Source organism: Ursus maritimus, unplaced genomic scaffold (assembly GCF_017311325.1).
Source record: "Ursus maritimus isolate PB19 unplaced genomic scaffold, ASM1731132v1 scaffold_8, whole genome shotgun sequence".
Lineage (NCBI taxonomy): Eukaryota > Metazoa > Chordata > Mammalia > Carnivora > Ursidae > Ursus > Ursus maritimus.
Window position 1 is genome coordinate 31,485,178 of NW_024426996.1, and position 19,690 is coordinate 31,504,867.

At 38.4% G+C, this 19,690-nt stretch overlaps 1 protein-coding gene across 4 annotated transcripts in view; it reads left to right on the forward strand.

Annotated features, from left to right (window-relative positions):
- The first annotated feature begins 499 nt into the window (after nt 1–499).
- Nucleotides 500–19,690, forward strand: part of EPHA5 (EPH receptor A5) — a 334,944-nt gene continuing 315,753 nt past the window's right edge. For all 4 annotated transcript variants that reach the window (XM_040625400.1, XM_040625402.1, XM_040625401.1 and 1 more), the window contains exon 1: nt 500–683. In XM_040625400.1, coding sequence (XP_040481334.1) covers nt 500–683 — 184 coding nt within the window. The remainder of the gene's footprint in view (nt 684–19,690) is intronic.

Below are 19,690 nucleotides of genomic sequence, written 5' to 3' on the forward strand. Positions count from 1 at the left end.
CTCCACCCTGTGTTTTCTCAACTCCTTTCCTTTATCCTTAGCCACCCTGTCTTTTTTCTCCTCTTTTTATTGAGGATTTTTCTTGACTTAAGATGACTTGTCTCCCTTACCTACATCATTTCAGCCCTTAAGACTGAAAAGGAACGTTTATCTTCCCCTCAGGGACATTTTAAAGACCTCAATCCTTAAAAGTCTTAAGAGGCAGAGAAACAGGACGCGGGACCTTCTCGACACCCTTGAGTCCAGTCCAGAACTGCACTATCAGCTGTTACTAGTATTTAATTTAAGCCCACTGAAGAGAAGGGAGACAGGAGCCGGAAGCAAACTTCGGCCGCCTCAGAGGATCCGCGGTTCCCGCATTTGGAAGAGCCGCGTGCCAGAAGGCAAGGGACCCCACGGGGAACGCGGAGGGACCGCGAGCCTCCCTCGTCCCCTCCCTGAGGCCGAGGCCGTGGACTGAGCCGCGCGGGACAGCAGCGGCGGAGGCAGCTAGGAGAAGATGCGGGGCTCGGGGCCCCCAGGTGCGGGATGCCAGAGGCCCCCGGGCGGCGGCGACGGCGACACCCCCAGCACCCCTGCGTCTCTGGCCGGCTGCTACTCCGCACCTCGCAGGGCCCCCCTCTGGACGTGCCTTCTTCTGTGCGCCGCGCTTCGGACCCTCCTGGCGAGCCCCAGCAACGAAGGTAGTGATGGGGGTAGGGACCGCAGCGACCTGGGGCGGCGGGGCGAGGCGGGGCCTGGAAGTGCGGGTCCGGGCGCTCTGGACGCTGCTGCGGCGAACGAAATCTCACTCCGCATCCCGAATTAACATTTGTCCGCTTTCGCTAGGCTTTTCGCTCCCCTCTGCTGTGTCTGGTTGCATTGTTTGACATTAGGTGCGGAGTGCTGGGCGAGGAACCTGCGTGTGGACCGAGGCTGGTTGGGGGGCTGGGAAGTTGCAAGCGGGGGTGGGGGGGGAAGAGAGGTCTGAGACCACAGCCAGAAGGTTGGGTGCGGCTTGTTCTCACTTGAAGCGCGTGGGGAAGTGACATTTCGGGCTTGAAGGAGTGGGAACTGTTTGAAGCCCAGCGACAACGATCTCGGGAGCGGTGGGCTTTTAGAAACCGTTATTTGAGGCCGGTGATGGGAAATATTGTGGAGGTGGCTGGCTGCTTTTATTTTGGGGGAAAGTGCCTTCTGGAAGCTGTTATTTAGGGCATCGCCAGCTGCTATTCTGGGGTGGGTGGCAAAAGCTGTTATTTCTCGAGGGAGGGGAATGGCGAAGGAAAGAAAGCCCCCCACACTGTGGGGTGCCCTTCACTTTGGGGGCGCATACTCACACTGAGGCGAAATTGGAAGAAGGCGGGAAGGTGGGATGCGGCGGGAGGCGGAAGGGGGGTGGAGTGTCGCTGCCAGGAAGTTGCTGCTCAAACCCACCAGGGCTTGTGTCGCGGTGTTTGCGTGAGGGAAAAGCCCCGCTCTGGCCGGCACCGGATCCTGGAGTCCCCAACCCTTCTCCCCACCCCCAATCCTGCGCTCCGGACCCTGAAGGCTGTCTCCGCCTGCCGCTGGGCGAGTAGAGTCGGCCCCGCGGGAGCAGCACCTGTGCTGCGCTCGCTGCTCCCAGAGCTGTGCTCAGCTCCCGGGCCCGCCTCCAGGTCGGCGGGCCATCTTTGGCCCCGGGTCTGCTCCCGCCGCGCTTGCTCCTCTCACACCCCGACCGCGCTGGGTCTCCGCTCAAAGGCTCATTCCTTGAATGGGGGTGGGGGTTGTAGCAGCTCAGGTCCAGATCTGGGCTGCAAGAAGCGGTCAGCTCCACCACGAAAACATCAAAAACCCTACCCCCTAGCTGGAATATAGGGGTTTCGATTTGAGGCTCCGCGTGCCATGGGCGAGGCACAGAACCTTAAAAAATCCCGTCCACTCCTAGGGCAGGGGACGCTGGACCGGAAAGATGAAGCAGCAGCCTTCAGGGTCGTGTGTGTCCTCGTGACTTGCACGGGTTGTGTGGCTGTAGGAGAAGGCGCTGAGCTGGTTTGGGAGCGCTGCCAGCTCCCTAGGAACCGTGTGAAAGCAGGGCAGATCCAGAGTCCCTGCCCCACCCCATAAACTTCTCTCTTTAATCCTTACATTTATCGTTTTAAATCTGATTAAAGAATTGCAGGTAGCTCACTCTATCTAGTTACCTAGCTATGGCAATCTCCCATACCTACCCAAACAATCTGCATCTTTCCCCCTTCCCGATAAAGTTGAAAACATGTTTTAAGTCGTAGTTCTTTTATTAACCTCTCATGTTAGATTCATTATGTTAGAAGTACGGAGGATTATGACAGGGTTTGGAGTCCTTTTCTTAACTGTCTTATTCCACCGGAAGGGGCATCCTGATTTGAATTTAAAGAGTAATAGTAATAGTAGTGTCATTCATCCTTTCCTGTTCCCATTATATTTCATTTTTTTCCCAGGTGTGATGAGGCAAGGGGTTTATGTAGAGATGAAAGGGAAAGCTCTTGGTTAGGGAAGGGGAAAAAATGAAGTCTCAGGGAGGGTGACGCTGAATGGGCACAAGGGCCAGCACTGTGCCAGGGAGGAAGAGGCAGAGGGAATTGGAGGGAAGCTAGGAAATAGCACCGGTCTCTTAAGGTGATGTAAGCAGAGTCCAAATCTTCTGGAAGGTAGACTGGTTGATATCACAGACCTAACAACCACAGGTTGTATTGTCCTTACGCCAGCTAGTAGAACACAGCAAAACTTGGGCTGTAGTGAGGTGGGGATTGCAGGGGTCTATCACTATTTCTCATAGCAGGAAATAAAATCGTATTAATATATATGACTTCACCTCATTCATTCCATCTCTACCCAACAGTTTTCCATCTTTCCATTAGTATATCAGACCATTACTTCTGTTCTATAAAATTTGTGCTCTTCTCTTTTGTTTCTGCATGTGTTACTATAAATAGAACAATAATATATTAAGATACTAATAACAGCAGTTTATTTATTAAAAGATTCCAACTGGAGTTTTCTGGTTTTTTTTTTATTGTTTATTTCTGGAAGGTCTTTGGAAGATCAGGGGCAGAAAGATTGGATGCATGCACTGCATCCATTAATAACTTCCTCTCATATACTTTGCCTTCTGCAACCTATAGATACTTAGTGATTTCCCAGACCTAATGGGTGTGCATGCACACACACACACACATATATATGTTATATATTGTATAATACGAATGCTCCCATTATGTGAGGAAAAATTCAAGGCAGATAGATACAATGTGAGTTTACATTCATAATTTGTATTCTATTCATTTTTAAAATTTAACTTCGGTAGACATAAATAAGCAGAACTGAACAGGAAAAGCCAAACATATCTAGAATCTTAAATTGAGATGGAACGAATGTTAGGATATGTTGAATAAAAGACGATAAGAGGAAAATGTACTCTTTAGACTGAATTCTAAGAGAAGATAAATATATCTTTAGTTGTCTTTTTACATATATTAGGCATAAATTACATGTGGAAGAAACTTTGAACTACAGTGCAATACAAAACACGTTTATTATAAAATAATTCAGAGGCGTGTTTAGCAAGAAACTTATCTCTGAGATTGATCAAACAGGACAAACGTTAGCAAGTATATCAACAAGTGAAAATGTTAATAGATTTAATAAGTAAAGAGAACATGTCCACTGTTATGAATATTGGAGGTGGCCCTGAACTTATTCAGTAACTGCCACTTTTTGCTGTGTGGAGATATATTTGTAAACAAGCATTATTTGACAAGTGCTTTTCGCAGCAGGGATTCTTGGCCAATTACTGCTGAACAGCTCTGCATTGAAAATGATTCACCCGCAGTGAATCAAGCTTAATTCATTGAAGCTACAGTCAGTAATGTCCCAGTAAAGTGCTTCTGACAGTTGTCAGCAGTTTGTATTTGAAAAGTCCAGTTTCTTGTCTCTGAATATTTTGTATGTTTGAGAAGGTGGGGTCCAGGGACTCTTGGGGGAAGAACACACACATACATACATACACACACACACACACACACACACACACACACACACAGAGTGAAAAAATTTTAGGCTAAACTGTTAAACAATCATAAAATTGTAGATGTTTTCAATGGAAAGAAAGGAAAAAGAGTTTGTTTCAGGGTTTTTCTTGGTTTATAATAGGACCAGGCCCATAAAACAGATTGGAGGACATAATAGATTTGTAAAACTAAATGGCTTTGTTTTGTGGTCTTGTCATCCTGTTATAATTCATTTCCTTTTAGATAAAACGCAGGACCCCACAGAAAAGGGACAGTAAAATCATTCCCTCACCAGGACACTACTGAACAAACACAGAGAGCAATTACCCTTATTTGAATCTTAGGTGGTTGGAAGAAGAGGCCATGAAGAGTTTTGGCTTTTTGCTTTATAAACCACTAAAGGGGGGTAAAGGGTTGACTCTTAAATTTTAAGCTTTTTTTTTTTTTTTTTTGAGGTAGACAAAAATCTTGGGTGTCAGGGTGACAGGTAAGAAGATTTCATTTCCTCACAGAAGACAGAGAAGAGGGTGGACAATTCCTGCATTTACAATGAAAATTTTTCCTTTTACTGAAAATATTCTTTTTCTAATATCACGAGTTGTAAATACTATTAACTCTTTATTTCAATCCACATAGGATTAAAAGGGTTTATTTTTTTATACTTAGAAATGCATTACTGTATTTACCATTGTTTATATAATTAATACTCTTCTCTACAAAATGTGACCATTTAGAATATTTCTACATAAAATGTCAAAATTAGATGATACAGCTATTTACAGACAAACATCCCCAAACTATTTAATTAAATATTAGACTTTGTTCAGTATTGCAACCGTTGCGAAAATGACTCTGCTTTACCTATTTTCACTACATTTCTGCTGATTGATTTGACCACTTGAATCTCCTTTGTTTGGAGTGCTTTCTTATGTATTTGCTTGAATGACTAATTAATTTCTCTTTCATTTGGAAGAAACCTTTCTGCGTTTGACTATAAAAATAGACTATGATGTGTATTATTTTATGAACTAACTATAGCTATTTTTACTTATATAAGTCAAACTTAATGTTCTTTTTTTTAAAAATGTACTGCTAATATCTTAAAGACATAACTACTATAGAAAGTATTGATAACTCTTTATACTTTAATTTTTGCATTTAAATTACCAGATATATTTCATTTTACTAATGAGTAGTTTGAATTTAAATTAGCAGACGTACCTAATTATTCAAATACGATTTATGCATTTTTGACTGTTTTAAAATAGTTTTGCAATTGTTTTCATAAAGCATCAAAATTAACTGAAGTTTGAACATGCAGCCTTGCTTATTATAAACTATTAAAAATTGATTGCAGTATTTGTCCATTTTTCCCTTTCAGAAAGAGTAAAATTTTTACAATAAAGCAATATGCAAGCAAAAAATGTAAATCATCACCTTAGAGACTCAGGATGATTCTTGCAGTTCTAATATGTCTGGTGAGTATGTATTTATCTGTAGAGCAGAATAGCTCCTACTGGTAGCTCTACTGAGTAAATACATGTTTCATTATTTTATCAAAATTTATATAATCAGTTGGTTAGGTAGTGATTTCTTCAAAGGAGTTATCCTAGTCTATTGTATACATGAGCACACCTAATGGTGCTTTTAATTCACATTAAAAATTTTATCTTATGTTTTATCCCAGACGAGGTGGTACACTTATGTTTCTATGAGTATGTACAAAGTAGATAAAAATAAAATGAGTTCTAAAGGTTTCATAAATACAGATTAAAATGTTCCATATTTTAAGAAGCTTAATAATACATATCTTTAATGTACTAAACAGTGGTTTTATTCAGTAAGAGGTATTTGACATAAGAAAGATAAGAGAATCTCTGATCTACTCATAATTTTTAAAGCACTATATAGTGATAAGAAAACTGGAAGATTTGACAGTAATTCACTGTGAAAATCTTTTATTGTTTCTATTAAAAATGTCTAAATGAAAAACTAAATGATTCAGTTTGAATTTCCAAAACAATTTGCATGAGTATTTAGAAAAGTCTCCTTTTATCATATATTTACTTTTCTCTTTTTAGTTTCTGACTTTCTAGACATTTCTTTATTCAGAGTTAATGAAATAGATTTTAAAGTGTTTGAAGAAGGCAAAAAAATTATTTTGCTGAAGAAAGAATGTTTAAAATTTTAAATTCAAATTTTAGAGAACAATCCATTTTTGATAATACACTTATTAACATATGCAAGGTGTCATAATAGGAACTTTCCACAAAAATAGTAGGATCAGTAATGCCACAAATTGTGTTATGAAATTGCTGTTTATAAATCAAGGTACAAATAGATAGTGGCACAGGTATTCTTGAATATTGAAAGTTGATTGGAATTTTCATTTGCTGACACTATAAATTTCACAGATATAGGATTTATTCATTACATTTATTCTGATCACATAAAATCTAATTTAAGCTCTAATTTAAAATTTATATTACAATAATAATAGAAAACAATGAAATGTAAAATGTAATTCTAATCAATGAATTTCCTGAGAAATAAAGATTTTTAAATTCCCTTTCTGCTTCTTTCATTACCATCTTAAAAAATTCTTACTTAATATAATCTGTTAGTAAAAGTGAAAAGTAAATTATAAAAAGGAAAAGCACTGTAAGGTACATAAGAATTTGAATTGTGTCTAGTGAAATGTGTAGTAATTTAAAGTCTTGTTGTTTTGTAAAAGCTTAAATCTTTCAACTATCTCTAATAAGAATCTCAGGAGTTACAAAGACATAAAATAAAACTAATGTAATAGGTGTACCACTTGGGAGTTTTTGAAAACTCTGTGGTTTAGCATGATGACGTTTATTAACTGTCATTTAGTGTTAGTATAATTTTTAAATGCTTTTTTTATCTTAGTGATTTAAAGAAACCCTATGAAGTCATTTCTACTTTTTAGAAATTGCTGGAAAAGCCTTTTTAAAAATGTGTGTGAGCATTGCCTTTAGCATACCGTTTACAATGTATTTCAGTTAAGGAAACCTGGTAGTTTTGGTTTGTAATTAAGGTTTATTCTAGCTCTTCTTTTCTTATAGGAACCAGAGCCTTTATTGTCTGATCAGTTTATGTGTTACTCTATTAATATCATTTAAATTGTTTCGTGTACTGTTGAAGAGCATACAAAATTTTGTTGGTCAAAAGTCGACCCTATGTCATGCATTCTTTCCTCATGTGTTCATGGCTTTAATCATGGTGCGTTTATTAAGCAGAGTGCGGTAATTTGGTCAGATGATGGTGCAGGTGCACAGGGACACATTTAGGGGTGTGTAGAAAGGTCATGGTGAGGCTGAAATGAGTATAGAGAGGTGTCAAGGTGGTATACTATGACCTTGATATTAATAAAAGTGCTTGGGTTTTATTTTTTATATTATTTTTTAAATACCATTACCCCCCCACACACACACACACATACTCTAATTTTCTATTTGTTTCACTTTGCTCTGAGGATATAAATCATAGTCTAATGAAAAAAAAACCTCTTTAGTTCATTGTATTTCATTAATTTAGGTTTTTTTCTTCTTCTGTTCCTCTACTGTTTTGTTGAGTCATGCCAAATACTTGTGGTGTTAGACACCCCGCAGATTAAATAATTGGGATTAAAGTGTCTGTGATGATTCTAATTCTGTTTTAGTTGCTGGACTATTGCCCAGGCCGTCTTCTCCATCCATCACACATGTCTTCAGTTCTAACTAAACTGGGCCCATAGCTCTGTTAAGTAAATGATTAAATGATTCTGGTAAAAAAAAAAAAAAAAATCAAAGAGCCAAAACCTGAGGGTTGAAATATTTTGCATATGCTTTGCGAGAAAATGTTCCTACTTGGAAACATGTTTCGGGCTAAGTATTGGAAGATTTAGAGAAAATACAGTCTGTTCTTTTACTCAGAAATGGGTAGTGTCTTTTTTTCTCTTATAATAATGTCACACTCTTATTTTTATCTGCCATGTCTCCCTTCCCCTGTCCCCCTCCTTCCTTCGATCCTTCCTTTCCTCCTTCACTTCCTTCCTTTCTCTCTCTTTGCAACCCTCCTTCCTTCCACCTTTCCTATCAGACACTCCATAATAGCCCATGCCTGCTATTTTTCAACACCCCCAAGGAAGTCATGATGTCAAAGTGGGTGAGAAGTAATAGTCTTCTGTTAAATAAGAAACTGGGTGGGACCCAGACTCTAAAGGTAAAGAGCATATTGTGTCAAACTAAGTCATACATCGTTTACTTAGTTCATAAATCAGAAACACAAGAATTTAAGGTATCTCTGTGAGTTTTATGTTTCTTGTAAGATAGCTCACTTACTTTCTTTACACTGGCTGTAACTTCCTGTTCCAGGATGCTTGTTAATGTCTTTTCTGTGGAAAGATAAACTCCGCAGGTAGATCAGGCTGGCACTGGTTCAGCCCAGCCGTCCTCAGCAGGAGCTTTCTCTGTGAGCCAAATTTTGGCTTTCACCCAGAGTCCTCCCTTGCCTTGCGTGGTAGCTGAACAGGTGAAGCTGGCCACCTGGTCTTGTGGAAGATAGCAGTGGACTCTCTTCTCCCTCAAGAGTTTTACCCTGGGCGGTGTAATGAGTCTCCTACAAGGGTGTACAACTAGCCTTCTGAGAAAAGCAGAAAATACTTGGAAACTGCTGTGTCTGAAGGATTTGAACCATGTCCAGTTTCAGATCATTATATTTGATTCCTCTGGAAGGGGTGGGGAGAGACAATAACAATAGAACCACTTAATCTTACAGAATTGGAGTCACTGTTTTTTTATTTAAGCTTATGGAACAAAAGTTGAAAAATGATTAAATGTTATAGAATTATGGAAAAAGAAGCAAAAACAGAAACCCTGACTTTGAAATTAAAAAACAAACAAGCTTTATTTTTTGTTTGTTTGTTTTTGTTTTTGTTTTGTTTTTGGCTTCTTCATTGCTTACCAAACCTAAGTTCTATGGACACTTATTTGTTGTTGTTTTTTTTACCTCAGTTCATTTATTTGTAATTTGGTAGTGCCTACTTTACATAATTGTTGTGGAGAACAAACAAAATGAAACAACTTTCTAATTGTTAGAGCACTTCACAAATGAAAGTTCTGGGAGTGTGGCTGATGAACATTCTGCACAGTGCATATGCATGTGCACACCTCACTTGCTGGGTAGGATCAGGATACAGGAAAGCACTGTGTGCAGCAGTTTTGCTTTTAAACTTAAATTATGAGAGGAAACTTCCTTAAGAAGAGGAATATATACATATCTTACCTTTGCAAATCTAATAGAATTATGGCTTTAGTGAACACTTCACCTGTGCCTTAATGGAGTGGAAGTAGCCCATGTCCTTGAAGGCCCTGTAGCTTAATTTTAATTAACTTCACAGTAATTGTGCTTCATATGGGGTAGTGCAGAATGGGGAGATATAAAGACCATGAAATGAGCTCTATCATATATTAGTGGTATGGTCTTGAACCATCTACCTCAGATTCCACATAGTTAAAAAGAAGCGTTAACACACACTCATAGGGTTGTTGTGAAAATAAAATAAGAATGTGTATATGTTGCCTAATGAATTTCCTAGAGCAAAGCAGGTATATAACAGATATAAGTCCTGTATTTTCTCCACTACTGAATACAGGCTATTTGAGATAAGATTTCACAATCACAGGTCATCATCTCCCTTGCACTGGATGATTAAAGGGAAACTGGGACAGGGGAACAATCTAAAAAAAAGAATTCATGTGCAAAATTTCCATAGAGATATCCAAGATAAAAACCAATGACATGATGATGTCTGAATTTTCTGCTGGTTTCCTCATTATTTGCTATTGAATACTGGGATTTGATTAGGAAATAGAGAGAAAACCATCAGTCTAAGGATCATGGGTTGTAAATGTTGCATTTTACCTCATTATTCCCTAGGTAGAGGTCACATATTGCTTATTAGCCAAAAAAGCATATCAAGAGATATCTTCAAATATTTTAGATATTTAATCCTAGTGTAGTACGTTGTCAGCTTTACCTGATTGACAGATAGATAGGTGGATAGACAGATAGTCATTGAAATGACCCAGTGGATAGTTGGGAGAATTAAATTATTAGAAGTTTCCTAAAAAAGATGTCTGACATTATAATTTGACATCACTCTTTTAGTCTGAAATACACAATTTTCTGGTCTGTTCAATTCTATTCAGAATTTGAAATACTACTATGAAGTATAACTTTTTAAAATATTTTCAGAAAGGTTTTAATATAATTCTGTGAAGGCTTATCCTTTTTATATAGGTGAACATATACGGGTGTAAGGAAGTTTAGAATGTACTGTATTTAGAATTGCTTATGAAATGTATGACTCTATTTACATACTAATGAGTACACATACCTGTATACCATAGTTATAGCTAATGTTGATTATTGACATACAGTGTGTCAGACATTTGTACTAAGCAGTTTACATATATATTGATTTCTTTTCCTCAAAATGAGCTTAGGAAATTATATAATAATAATAGTAAAAATTATTATTATTACTATTATTATTATATTTTCATTTTACACATGAGGAAAGTGAGCAGGGAATGGTTAAATAACTTACCCACAATTGCAAATCTGAAAGTGGTAGAAATCTGCATTCAAACCCAGGTAATCTGACTCCAGCACTGCTCTTAACAACTTTTCTAGACCAGGAGACACTGTTGACTAAAGTCCTCCAGACTCCTATAGTCACTCTTGCCCTCATGATTTAAGTAATGGCTCATTCCATGACAGTGAGAAGTATTGTAAAGGTGCATACAAAAGTACATGTACAGTCCAGGGGATATTTTCTGTGCAGTTCACTGGCAGCTCCCTCCTTTTTCCCCCCCTCAATAAATACTTGATCAGCTGTTTGTCATGAGGCTCTTACGCTCTGATATACCCCATGTTGACATCTCCCCTTTCCATTGCCCAGAACCCCTCTAGCACAAGGCAAGATCTCTTCCCACACATTGCCTCCATTTCAGGGCATGCATTCGTCAACAATTTTTAAATTGTTTTCTGTTATTTTAGTATATAAGCAACCCAGTTCTCAATCCCCAGTCCAGGCTAAACTCTAGAATCAGGTTTGTGTACCCGAAATCCCATTAATTTTAATTCTCTTGGAGGAGTGATGGCTCTAAGATGGTAACACATTGTTCCTGACTTCTACCTTGCTCACAAGAAGAGCAACTAACAACTATTCGAGAACAAGAACAAGAGAATCCTGAACATGGGTTGAGGTTGAAGCACCTCTACACACCACGGAGACCAAGACAGACTACAATAGAAGGGTTAAGGAGCAGCTACACCTTGACCACATTGCCCCTCTCCAGACCAGTGGAACACAATGCAGAGAGGTCTCCCCTGAGCTCTGGTTCTTCCAGGGGGAAAAGACAACCGAGAGGGGACAAGAGCCCCTAGCATTGTGAGTCACTTTGTAAGATCTCCTGCTCTGATCTCACGCCATGGAAATTGCAGGAGAATCTGTGGGGTTCAGCCATGGGGAATCTTACTGCCACAGAGAAAGGGAGAGGGTCGTGCAACAACCAGCACATGGATTATGAGGGATGAAGTTCATACCTGTAGTGCCTAAGTAGTAATCCTAACCGGTGGTTTTGCTCATCTGCAGAACCAAGTCAGAGGCTTACTTTGACTAGGGAACAGGATAGGGTGCTGATCTGCCTGATTTGGATCCTCAAACAAGGAGTGTTGTCAGTCCTGGAGCCCAATTTGCCCATTCCCATTCAGGGAGCTGAATCCAGGCCCACCTTCTGTGGAGAGTCTCTTATGGTCCCATTGGGTCAGAAGGGCTAGAGACAACTCCTAGGAGGCTGTGTGGCCCAGCAGAGCTCACAGTGAGAGGCTGGAAGGCAAAGCCAATAGTGTGCAGACCAAAGCCAGTGGTTCTGTTCAGTTTAGAAACTTTGGATGTAGGTCAGCTTGAGTTAAGATGACAAAGAGCTTTACTGACTTTAGAGATGTTTCTTCCATTGCACCCCAACAGGGAATCTAATTTGTGTTACTGCTCAATGCTGAATACATCCTTCAACCTGTTCAACAGGGGAACCCAACTGAAGCACACAGGAAACTGTATAGCCCATCCAGTAGCCTTACATACAGTGGCACTTGAACAAGGAACATAGCCTGTGTCTTTCCCCATCTATAAAGCAAAACCAGTGGCCTTATTTGACCAAGGAATCCAGTACACTGTCATACCTGATTCAAGTATGCAAACAATGAGCCATACATCCTGGGTCCTGTCCTGCCAGGTTAGAGAAGCAAATTCATAGTCCCATCTACTACTAAATATTGTACCCAGTCCCGACTATCTAGTGAGCCTGACCAGAGACCCAGGTAACTGTGGAGCCCATCCAACAGCCTCACTTTTGTGGAAAACAAAGCCAGCAGTCCTATCCAACTGTTATCAGCCAACAGTACAACCCCCATCCCTATCCTCACAGCTCAAATGGTTGCCTCTCCCAAAATAGACCATGGTAGCAGGCTTTACCTATTCAAGGACATTACCAGCAGACACACCCAAAAGTCCCAACTGAACTGACTGGTGAAGAACTGCATCTGTCAGAGCAAACCTCTCAATATAAGGAGTCCAGGATCACAAAAAAAAAAAAAAAAAAAAAAAAAAAAAAAAATCAGATAAATATGACACCACTAAAGACATCTAATAATGCTTCAATAACTGACCCCAAAGAAATGGAGATCTATGAACTGTGGAACAAATAAATCTGAGCAAGCCTTTTAAGGAAGTTTAGTGAACTATAAGGAAACACAATTAAATGAAATTAGGAAAACAATGCATGAACAAAACAAGAAGTTTGACAAGGAAATAGAAACCATCAAAAACAAACAAAAAACAGAATTTCTAGAATTGAAAAATACAATAACTGTACTGCAGAATTCAATAGAAATTCTCAAAAGTAGACTTAACCATGCAGAAGAAGAATCAGCAACCTGTAGGATAAGACATTGGAAGTCACTCAGTCAGAGGAAAGAAAGAAAGAAAGAAAGAAAGAAAGAAAGAAAGAAAGAAAGAAAGAGAAAGAAAGAAAGAAAGAAAGAAAGAAAGAAAGAAAGAAAGAAGGAAGGAAGGAAGGAAGGAAGGAAGGAAGGAAGGAAGGAAGGGGAAAGAAGGAAGGAAGGAAGGAAGGAAGGAAGGAAGGAAGGAAGGAAGGAAGGAAGGAAATCCTACAAGAAATATGGGATACAATGAAAAGAAACAATATTCACATTATGGGAATTCCAGAAGGAAAAGACAAAAACAAATGGAATATATATTTAGGTGATAACAGATGAAAACTTTTTGAAGTTGCAGAGAGGAATAGACATCCAGGCTCATGAGGCCCAAAAGACCCCAAGTAGGTTGAACCCAAATGGGGCTACACTGAAACACATTATAATTAAATTTTCAAAGACTAGGAAATAATTTTAAGAGTAGTAGGAGAAAAGAGAGAAGTTTCATACAAGGGAACCACCATAAGACCTTCATCACACTTTTCAACAGAAACTTTTCAGGTCAGGAGAGATGACAGTTTCAAAATACAGAAAGAAAATAATTGTCAACCAAGAATTCTATACCTGATGAACCTGTCCTTCAGAAACAAAGAAGGGATAAAGACTTTCTCAAACAAACAAAAGCTGAGGGAGTTTATTACCACCAGACTTGCCTTATGAGAATGCTAAAGGGAGTTATGTGAGTGGAAGTAATAGAATGTTAATTAACAATGTAAAAACACAAAAAATTTGTGTACATATTACTGGTAATGGTAAATATATAGTCATAGTTAGATTCTGCAATATGGTAATAATGGTGCATAATTCACTTACACTTTAAAAGTTTTTTTTAAGAAATATAAATAACCAAAACTATAGTAATCTGTTATTAGTTATGCAATTAAAAAACATGTAAATTATAGCAGCAATAATTTAAAATGTGAGGGGAGGAGAAGTAAAAGTATAAAGTTTAGGAATTATATTGAAGTGAAGTTGCTATCCATTTAAAATATGTTGTTATAACCCTAAATAGTTTTTGTAAACCTCATGGTAATCTCAAGGGAATATCCTGGGTAATTACCCCAAAAAACACGATAATGAAGTCAAAGCATGCTAATACCAAAAGACATCTAAACACAAAAATGGATGAGAAACAAGGAACAATGGATCTATAAATTATTCAGAAATTAACAAAACTGCAGTGATAAGCAGTCCTTATCAGTCAATATAGGCATACCTCAGAGATCTTGCAGGTTTGGTTCCAGGCCACCACAATAAAATAAATAACACAATAAAACAAGTCAAATGATTTTTTGGGGTTTCCCAGTGCATACAAAAGTCATGTTTACACTATACTGCAGTTCCTTAAGTGTGCAATAGCATGATGTATAAAAAACAATGGAAAGGGACTCCTGGGTAGCTCATTTGGTTAAGTGTCTGCTTTTTGCTCAGGCCATGATCCCGGGGTCCTGGGATCGAGTCCTGAGTCAGGTTCCTTGCTCAGTGGGGAATCTGCTTCTCCCTCTGCCTCTGCTGCTTCCCCTGCTTGTACCTACTTTCTCTCTCTGTCAAATAAATAAATAAAATCCAAAACAAAAAACTGATGTAAATACCTTAATTAAAAACACTGTATTGCTAACCATCATCAGAGCTTTCAGCAAGTTATAATCTTTTTGGGGCTGAAGGGTCTTGCCTAATGTTGATGGCTGATGGCTGTTGAGGGCAGTGGTTGCTGAAAGTCAGGATGGCTATGGAAATTTCTTAAAATAAGACAAACAATGAGGTTTACCACATCAATGAACTCTTCACAAATTATTTCTCTGTTGCATGTGAAGCTGTTTGATGGCATTTTATCCATGGTAGAACTTCTTTCAAAATCAGAGCCAATCCTCTCAAACCCTGCTGCTGGCTTTATCAAGTAAGTTTATATAATATTCTAAACCCTCTGTTGTCATTCCCACAGTCTTCACAAAATCTTCACCAGGAGTAGATTCCATCCTACAAAACCACTTTCTTTGCTCAACCATAAGCAGCAGCTCCTCATGCCTTCAAGTTTTATTATGAGATGGCAGCAATTCAGTCCCATCTTCAGGCTCTATTTCTAACTCTAGTTCTCTTGCTATTTCCACCACGACTGCCATGACTTCCTCCACTAAAGTTTTAACTCCTCAAAGTTGTCCACAAAAGTTTGCAATCAACTTCCTCCAAACTCCTGTGAATGTTGATACTTTGACTTCTTCCCATGAATCACTAATGTTCTTAATGCCATCTAGAACGGTGAATCCTTTCCAGAAAGCTTTCAATTTACTTTGCCTTAATCTATCAGAGGAATCACAGCCTTATGAAATGTATTTCTTAAATAATAAGACTTGAAAGTCAAAATTATTCCTTGATCCATGGGCTGCAGAATGGATGTTGTGTTATCATTAGGCATGAAAATAACATTAATTTCATTGTACATCTCCCTCAGGGCTCTTGGGTGATCTCATGCATTGTCAATGAGCAGTACTATTTTGAAAGAATTTTTTTTTTCCTGAGCCACAGATCTCAATAGTAAACTTAAAATATTCAGTAAGCCATGTTGTAAACAGATGTGCCTTTGTCATTCATGCTTTGTTGTCCCATTTCTAGAGCACAGGCAGAGTAGATTTAGCATGATTGTTTTTTTTTTTAAAGATTTTATTTATTTATTTGACAGACAGAGCGAGACAGCCACCAAGAGAGGGAACACAAGCAGGGGGAGTGGGAGAGGAAGAATCAGGCTCCCAGCAGAGGAGCCTGATGTGGGACCCAATCCCAGAACTCTGGGATCATGCCCTGAGCCACCCAGGTGCCCCAATTTAGCATAATTCTTAAGGGCCCTGGGATTTTCGGAATGGTAAGTGAGCATTGGCTCCAACATATAGTCACCAGCTGCTTTGGTCTGTAACAAGGGATTCAGCCTGGCCTTTGAAGCTTTCAAGCCAGATGTTGATATCTCCTCTCTAGCTATGAAAGTCCTAGGTGACATCTTCTTCAGTATAAGGCTGTTTTGTCCATACTGAACATTTGTTGTTTAATATAGCCACTTCTACTGATTAACTTAGCTAGATTGTCTGGATAACGCACTGCTGCTTCTCCATCAGCACTTGCTGCTTCACCTTGCACGTTTATGTTATAGAGATGGCTTCTTTGCTTAAACCTCATGAGCCAACCTCTGCTAGCTTCCAACTTTTCTTCTGCAACTTCCTTACCTCTCTCAGTCTTCACAGAATACAAGAGTTATGACCTTGCTCTGGATTAGACTTTGATTTAAAGAACTGTTATGGCTAGCTTAATCTTCCATCCAGACCCCTAAAATTTTTCTTCATATCAGTAAAAAGGCTGTTTTGCTTTCTTATCATTCATGTCTTCACTGAATAGCAATTTTTATTTCCTTCAAGGACATTTCGTTTGTATTCACAGCTTGGCTAGCACTCTTGTACAAGAGGCCTAGCTTTTGGCCTATCTCCATTTTTGACATGCCTTCCTCATTGAACTTAATCATTTTTAGCTTTTGATTTAAAGTGAGAGATATAGGGGTCCCTGGGTAGCTCAGTTGGTTAAGCGTCTGCTTTCGGTTCAGGTCATGATCTCAAGGTCCTGGGATCGAGCCCCTCATTGGGCTCTCTGCTCAGCAGGGAGTCTGCTTCTCCCTCTCCCTCTGCCTCCTCCCCCCTGCTCATGCTCTGTGTCTGTCTCTCATTGCCTCTGTAAAATAAATAAATAAAATCTTAAAAAAAAATAAAGTGAAAAATAAATAACTCTTCCTTTCATTTGAGCACTTAGAGACCACTGTAGGGTTATTAATTGGCCTAATGTCAGTATTGTTGTGTCTCAAGGAATAGAGGGGCCAGAAGAGAGGGACAGAGGGGGTGTGTGGCTAATCAGTGGAGCAATCAGAACACACACAATATTTATCAATTAAGTGTGCCTTCTTACATTCCAAAATAATTACAATAGTAACATCAAAGATCATTCACTGTTCACAGATCACCATGACAAATATAATAATGAATAAGTTTGAGATATTGCAAAAATTACCAAAATGTGACACAAAGATGGAAAGTGAGCAAATGCTATTGACAAAATGTTGCTGATAGACTTGCTTGATGCAGGGTTGCCATGAACCTTCAATCTGTGCAATATGTAACATCTGTGATGCACAATAAAGTGAATTGCAATAAAATGAGGTATGTCTGTATAGTGACATATGTCAATTATTTCTCAATAAAACTGGAAAAAGAAGTATAGTTGAAAGAAAGAAAGAAAGAAAGAAAGAAAGAAAGAAAGAAAGAAAGAAAGAAAGAAACCCTCCATCATGAAGTGCTATCTATTGCTGATGATTACCCCTTGCCCTCTTGGGAACAGAGGGCAGTTTTAAAAATGCAGTTTTGCCTTAACTCATGGTGTTATATTTCTTAGGCAATACTACTTACTGCTTGTAACAAGTGAAGGCACTAAAAGCTTCAGTGAAAAATGTATTTACCCTTGTCTTTTATCTAAGCCAGCCCCTTGGGTGCTGTTTTTTTTTCCCTTTTTATATACAAAGTTATATTAAATATTTTATAATCGCTTTTATGTAGTTTGTATTATTACTCTATAGTTTACCAAATGTTCTAACCTATATTAGTTTATGAGACTCTCATAAAGAAAAAAGCCTGTAGGATAGATTAGATAAATCATTGTCATAAACAAAGGAATCAAGACAAGAAAATTTGATCTATTAAAAAAATCAGAACTAGTTGTAAAGCAAAAGTCTAACAACCGCAGAACCAGGAGTCCACTTCAGAAGGCAGTGTAATAGAGTTTAAAGAGTACAGGCTCTGGAGCCTCGCTGAACCACTTAGAGCTGTGTGACTTAGGCAAAGCTAGAAAACCTCCCTGTCCCTATGTTTTCTTCTTTGTAAAATGGAAATATTTATACAAATATTGCAAATATTAATATTGCAAAAACATCAATAAAGTGGTAAAAGTTCTGGTACATAATACACATTATATGTGTTATATATTACATGTGTTAAAAAAATAGTGTGGGTTGGTCCTCTGATATTTACCAAAGGGCTAATTTTCTACATTAGTGAACTGTCTATTATTCATTGTAAATGGAAATACCAGAAGAAGAATATTTGGCTTTAGATTCACTGCTGAAGCAGCCTGTGTTTACTTCCTGGGTAAATCTTTTAGTAGGTCTCCAGTGATCTCATGCTGAAATCTAAACCCCTGGAGCCTAAGTAAAAGGTCTCAGTGATTTGCTTCTGGCCCACCTCTCCTGCTACTCCCCCCCCCCCCAATCCATCGCCCCAGGCTCCTGAGTGGAAGACTTGCTCTTAGTGCAGTTGGATTTTGGATGCTTGGTAGGAAACCCTCAGCTCCTTCCTTCACCTAAGCAATTTGATCATTATGCCTAGATGTATATGTCAGGACCATTCCCCAATTTCTCCAAGACTGTGTGCCAGTTTTTATTCCTTATGAAGCTTATCACACTGAACTGGAATTGAGTTTTTCCTTGTTTGTACAGTTCTGATATTTGATCAGAATAGAAATCACTGTAAAAAGTAAAGGTTAATCAGAGAAAAATTCTTTTCTGAACTGAGAATTTCCTACTAACAGAGACAATGTGATTTGCCAACCAAAACAAGTTAATTTCCAGATAACTGGCAGTAGAGGCTTTTTTCCCCCTGTACTACATGCATCAATATGAAGAAAAATTTGCCTGTCTGTAAATTTAGTGAGAGCAAACCCCAATGTCTGACATTCCATATGGAATATCAGCAAAGTATGTTATATTCTATGATTTTATTTTTAATGAATGAATTTTATTAAGTCATGTCTTTGTTTCTTTAAAGACACTGCTTTTAACCACAACCAGTCTCACCTCATTACTGTTTTTTTAGTGGGGTCAATGTAACTCTTTTCCTAAGTTCATAACTAATAGAGTTTAGAAAATCTGCTATTATAGAGTCTTTTTCTGAACTGTGAAATTGCCAACTAAAAGATTGTATGATCTTAGCAACCCAAACAAGTTAATACCAAGAAATTTGGCAGTAGAATATTTTATTTTAAATTTACCAAAAACATCGATGAGAAGAGAGTTCTACTGATTAGAACATGACTGGAAAATAATTAGTAGATATCCTGTGGTCCCTCTCCCTTTGTGCTTTAATCAGCTATGGCTTCCCCCACCCCTTCTTTCTTATGAGAAATTTTCAGAGTTTATATGAACAGAACCACTATCAGCCAACATAAAATAATTTTTTTTCTGCTTTAAGTGTGATTTAATTTTACCTCTAGAAAAACAATTAATACAAAATATCTGTTTCTTAATGATTTAAATTTCTTTGGAGGGGATGGATTTACTCTTTCACTTGTTCTAGATTTCCTAGATTATTTAGACTGTCACTTACTTTATGAAGCACTTTAGATTTATAACTTGGTATGAATTCATAATATTGCAAGGAAAATGGGCAACATCTACCATGTGAATAGAATGACGTTAAAAAATAAATTTATTAAAGGAGAAAGTTTAGAATGTAATGATGAATGGCTTTTTAAGTAGAGTTCAGTTAGTGTTTGGTTAGTGTATTTAATTATAACCAGTAACTAGTTAGTATATCTAA